Genomic DNA, 1878 nt, shown 5'->3' with positions numbered 1-1878 from the left:
TGACCAGCCCGCCCTGATCAGCCCCCATCGAGGTGGGCTGGCTGGACCCCACCCGTGCACAAATTCGTGCATTGGGCCTCTAGTATAATAATGACTATACATGAGTATTAATATATATTGTTATTATGTACTGAATGTGGTATTTCTTTAGAGATCATCAGTGAGGAAAAGAAACATTAACACGTACAGCGTTCAATCAGCAAAGAAAAATCAATAATTAAAAGCATCAGTTGCCATAACATTTTGATGTGTAACATAATGAATTTTATTTTTAAGTAACTCTCAAGTCTTCTCTTGAAAAGTAACATACATGGGCACTTCTTGATCTTAAAAAGATTCACTTTTGCTACTCAGCAATTTATTTTCCATGGTTTTGCAAGCCAGAGATAGTTGTTCCTCAAAACAGAGAATCCACCAATAGTTTCAGAACTGTGACTCAAGTCTTTTCAGAGGAGCGCTTGAAAAAACATCTTTACCCACCCGCACTGACATCTAAGACTGCCTACTTATGAGATAGACAAAGGGCATGTTTCATAATACTGAACCCACTCATTCACAAGTAGGAAGAGGAGACTCAGATGTTTCCCTTTGGGACTGAATTTTTTAAAAAATTGAAAGAGTGATGTGGTCCCTTTCTACTAGTTACAGAGAAATCACCCTCTTTTTTTCAGCAATGAAAACAGATTGTCCTCAGTTTTTGAAGGTGGACAGAAGTGAGAAAAACAAATCTGATTTTATTTCAAAAATTTAAATGGTGTTTTACTTCAAATTTCTCAACCTCCTGAGGGAAGTTCCAGATGAGGGCAGAGGGCCCCCACTCTGCCTCTCGGGTGAGGGGCAGCAAATACCTGGGCTCCGTAGACGCGCTGCATGGCCTGGAGCAGCTGGTTGGTATAATCCGTGAGGGTGCCAGCATCTTCTTCAAATACACTCAGTAAAGAGCGAGTCTGCAAGGAATGAAGAAAAGAGAACAATGTTATTTCTAAGTGGAAAAGTTACAAAGGAGGTAGAAAACACATACACAGAAATCGGGGAGAACGTGCCTGTTCTCTGACTTTATTCTTTTAGGTACTAGTACAAGTTGATTCCTAAAGCTTTAATTTAGGACTCCTTTTCTAATCTTTTAGACCACAGAACCGGGGCAAACAATACAATTTGAGTATTGGGGCCAGCAAAGAAAAGCCAGTTTTTTAAAGATTAAGACTCAGGGCTATTATCTGTCTCTACCTCAGCACCAATAAGTCTATCCAATTAAAAAAAAAGAGTGTTAAAAGGGCAGCCTCTCCCTTAGAGCCCATAAATTGAACACCACGTCAGGCCTGTCTGTGCACCCAGGGCGTGGACACCAGCACTGCATCACCAGCAGCTAACCATCTGTCTGGTTTCTGCTGTCTTGGACATCTTGCAAGAGGCTGTCACTCTTTCCCCTTACAGTACTACAGTCAATTTCCATGTCTTTCGTCATACATTATCCAACCAATTTTCAAACTCACGGCCAGGAAATTTTGTGTACCCTGGGTCCACCAGTGGTAGATCTGGGCACAAAACTTAAACAGCAACTTAACAAGAATTCTAGTTCAGTTTCTTCGGGAAGACTAACTACTCAGTGTTCCGGGAGCGGGGGAGCAATGTCATTGGTGAAAGGTATCTCCTATCTGACACACGCTGAGCAGTAAGGACGTAGTTATACATTGGATGGTGTCTGAAGAAGTACCAAGGCCGCAGGTAAGAGACCATATCTACTCAGGGGACTTCTGTTAATGTGCCCAGCAGAGTAGGAATGTAAAATACCACGTTAATGATCATGGGATCTCTATTTCAGAAAACAGACCTAGAATGGAGAGGAAGTTATGGAAATGCCTTTATGAGGTGATAGCA

General features: G+C 41.6%; 1 protein-coding gene across 3 annotated transcripts in view; it reads right to left on the bottom strand.

The window, feature by feature from the left end:
* APPL2 (adaptor protein, phosphotyrosine interaction, PH domain and leucine zipper containing 2) overlaps positions 1 to 945 on the bottom strand; it is a 33552-nt gene extending 32607 nt beyond the window's left edge. For all 3 annotated transcript variants that reach the window (XM_014535991.1, XM_014535992.1, XM_005861667.2), the window contains exon 1: positions 849 to 945. In XM_014535991.1, coding sequence (XP_014391477.1) covers positions 849 to 916 — 68 coding nt within the window. In that variant the 5' untranslated portion in view covers positions 917 to 945. The remainder of the gene's footprint in view (positions 1 to 848) is intronic.
* Positions 946 to 1878: the final 933 nt, after the last annotated feature.

The sequence above is a fragment of the Myotis brandtii genome, unplaced genomic scaffold (assembly GCF_000412655.1).
Source record: "Myotis brandtii unplaced genomic scaffold, ASM41265v1 scaffold155, whole genome shotgun sequence".
Taxonomy (NCBI): Eukaryota; Metazoa; Chordata; class Mammalia; order Chiroptera; family Vespertilionidae; genus Myotis; species Myotis brandtii.
The sequence above is the reverse complement of the archived record's forward strand: the minus strand, read 5'-3'. Positions and strand labels throughout refer to the sequence as shown.